General features: G+C 66.6%; 1 protein-coding gene across 1 annotated transcript in view; it reads right to left on the bottom strand.

Annotated features, from left to right (window-relative positions):
• Position 1: 1 nt before the first annotated feature.
• The window catches only part of LOC104914626, a gene marked incomplete at its 3' end in the record, with an annotated part of 3,660 nt that continues 2,513 nt past the window's right edge, over positions 2-1,148 (bottom strand). The window contains exons 6-8 of the mRNA XM_019623355.1: positions 989-1,146; positions 608-864; positions 2-510 (exon numbers count right to left, since the gene is read on the bottom strand). Coding sequence (XP_019478900.1) covers positions 2-510; positions 608-864; positions 989-1,146 — 924 coding nt within the window. The remainder of the gene's footprint in view (positions 511-607; positions 865-988; positions 1,147-1,148) is intronic.

The raw sequence follows: 1,148 nt of genomic DNA, 5'->3' as shown, positions 1-1,148 counted from the left end.
TGTGGTGGACGCAGGCGCCGGTGCAGTTGTAGACGCTGCGCAGCAGCAGCTGCCACGCGGCACTGGCGGCGGCGTTGGGGGCCCCGTAGCGGCGCTCGGCGTAGCGGGACACCCACGCAGGGAGGTTAAGGGGCTCGTGGCGCCAGCCCAGCTCGTTCATCAGCTCGTACACCATGTCGTTCTGCTCGATGCCCTCGGGCACCAGCCCCGTGCCCACCATGGTGGAGTTGGGGAAGCGCCGTGCCACAAAAGGGCCGCGATTGATGGCCTCCACGGCGCCAAAGAGGCCGTGGTTGCCGCCAAAGTTGTGCAGCATGCACCAGATGAAGGGCTGCCCATAGAAGGACTCGGTCCACTCATACACAGGTTTGGACTCGGCGAAGAGGTCGAGGACGATCATGCGGCCCAGGGGCACAGCACGCAGCACCGCCTGCACCTGTGGCGGCTGCCAGAAGGCCGGCTGGTGCTGGAAGAGCCACCCCTGCATCAACCACTGCGCCTCGGGATCCGCTGCGGGCACAGAGCAAAGTGAGCATAGCAGCCACGGTCCCAATGCCAGCTGCGGTGGGGCCTCGAGTGTGCACAGCACGGCCCCGCAGCGACCCACCTCCCGTCATGGCCCTGAAGACGGCGTTGGTGATGCCCGCCAGGTATGCGGGGTCAGAGGACAGCGGGCTCATCTCGTTGAAGGTGTCTGCACTGTAGATGTGATCAGTGCCAAATTCCTTGATGAGCTCCTTCAGGAAGAGCGTCCCAATCACCTGGAACATGGGCTCCTCAGGGGACAGCAGGTAGGCACAGGACAGCGTGCAGTCAAAGTGGCTCCAGTTCCCGAGGCGCGTGGCGTTGATGCGCGGGAAGACCCTGAGTGGGGACGAGATGGGGATTGGCAGCGGGACGAGGCCTGGGGGCTTCATGGAGGGATGCAGGCGGGGCCCTGCAGGGCGCAGGGCCGCGACTCGGAGCAGCCACCCACAGTCATGCTTACCGCAGAACCCCCGGCGGCACGTGGCCCGCGAAGGCCGGCAGCACCGTGGTCATCCCCAGCGAACGCATCCGCTCCACGATCCTGTACTGAGAGGGAGAGCAGGGAGAGGAGCCCGGCGCCCACTTCACGGCGCCGGGAAACGCCGGGGTGGGGCCTCCGC

This window comes from Meleagris gallopavo, chromosome 29 (assembly GCF_000146605.3).
Source record: "Meleagris gallopavo isolate NT-WF06-2002-E0010 breed Aviagen turkey brand Nicholas breeding stock chromosome 29, Turkey_5.1, whole genome shotgun sequence".
Classification (NCBI taxonomy): domain Eukaryota; kingdom Metazoa; phylum Chordata; class Aves; order Galliformes; family Phasianidae; genus Meleagris; species Meleagris gallopavo.
The sequence above is the reverse complement of the archived record's forward strand: the minus strand, read 5'-3'. Positions and strand labels throughout refer to the sequence as shown.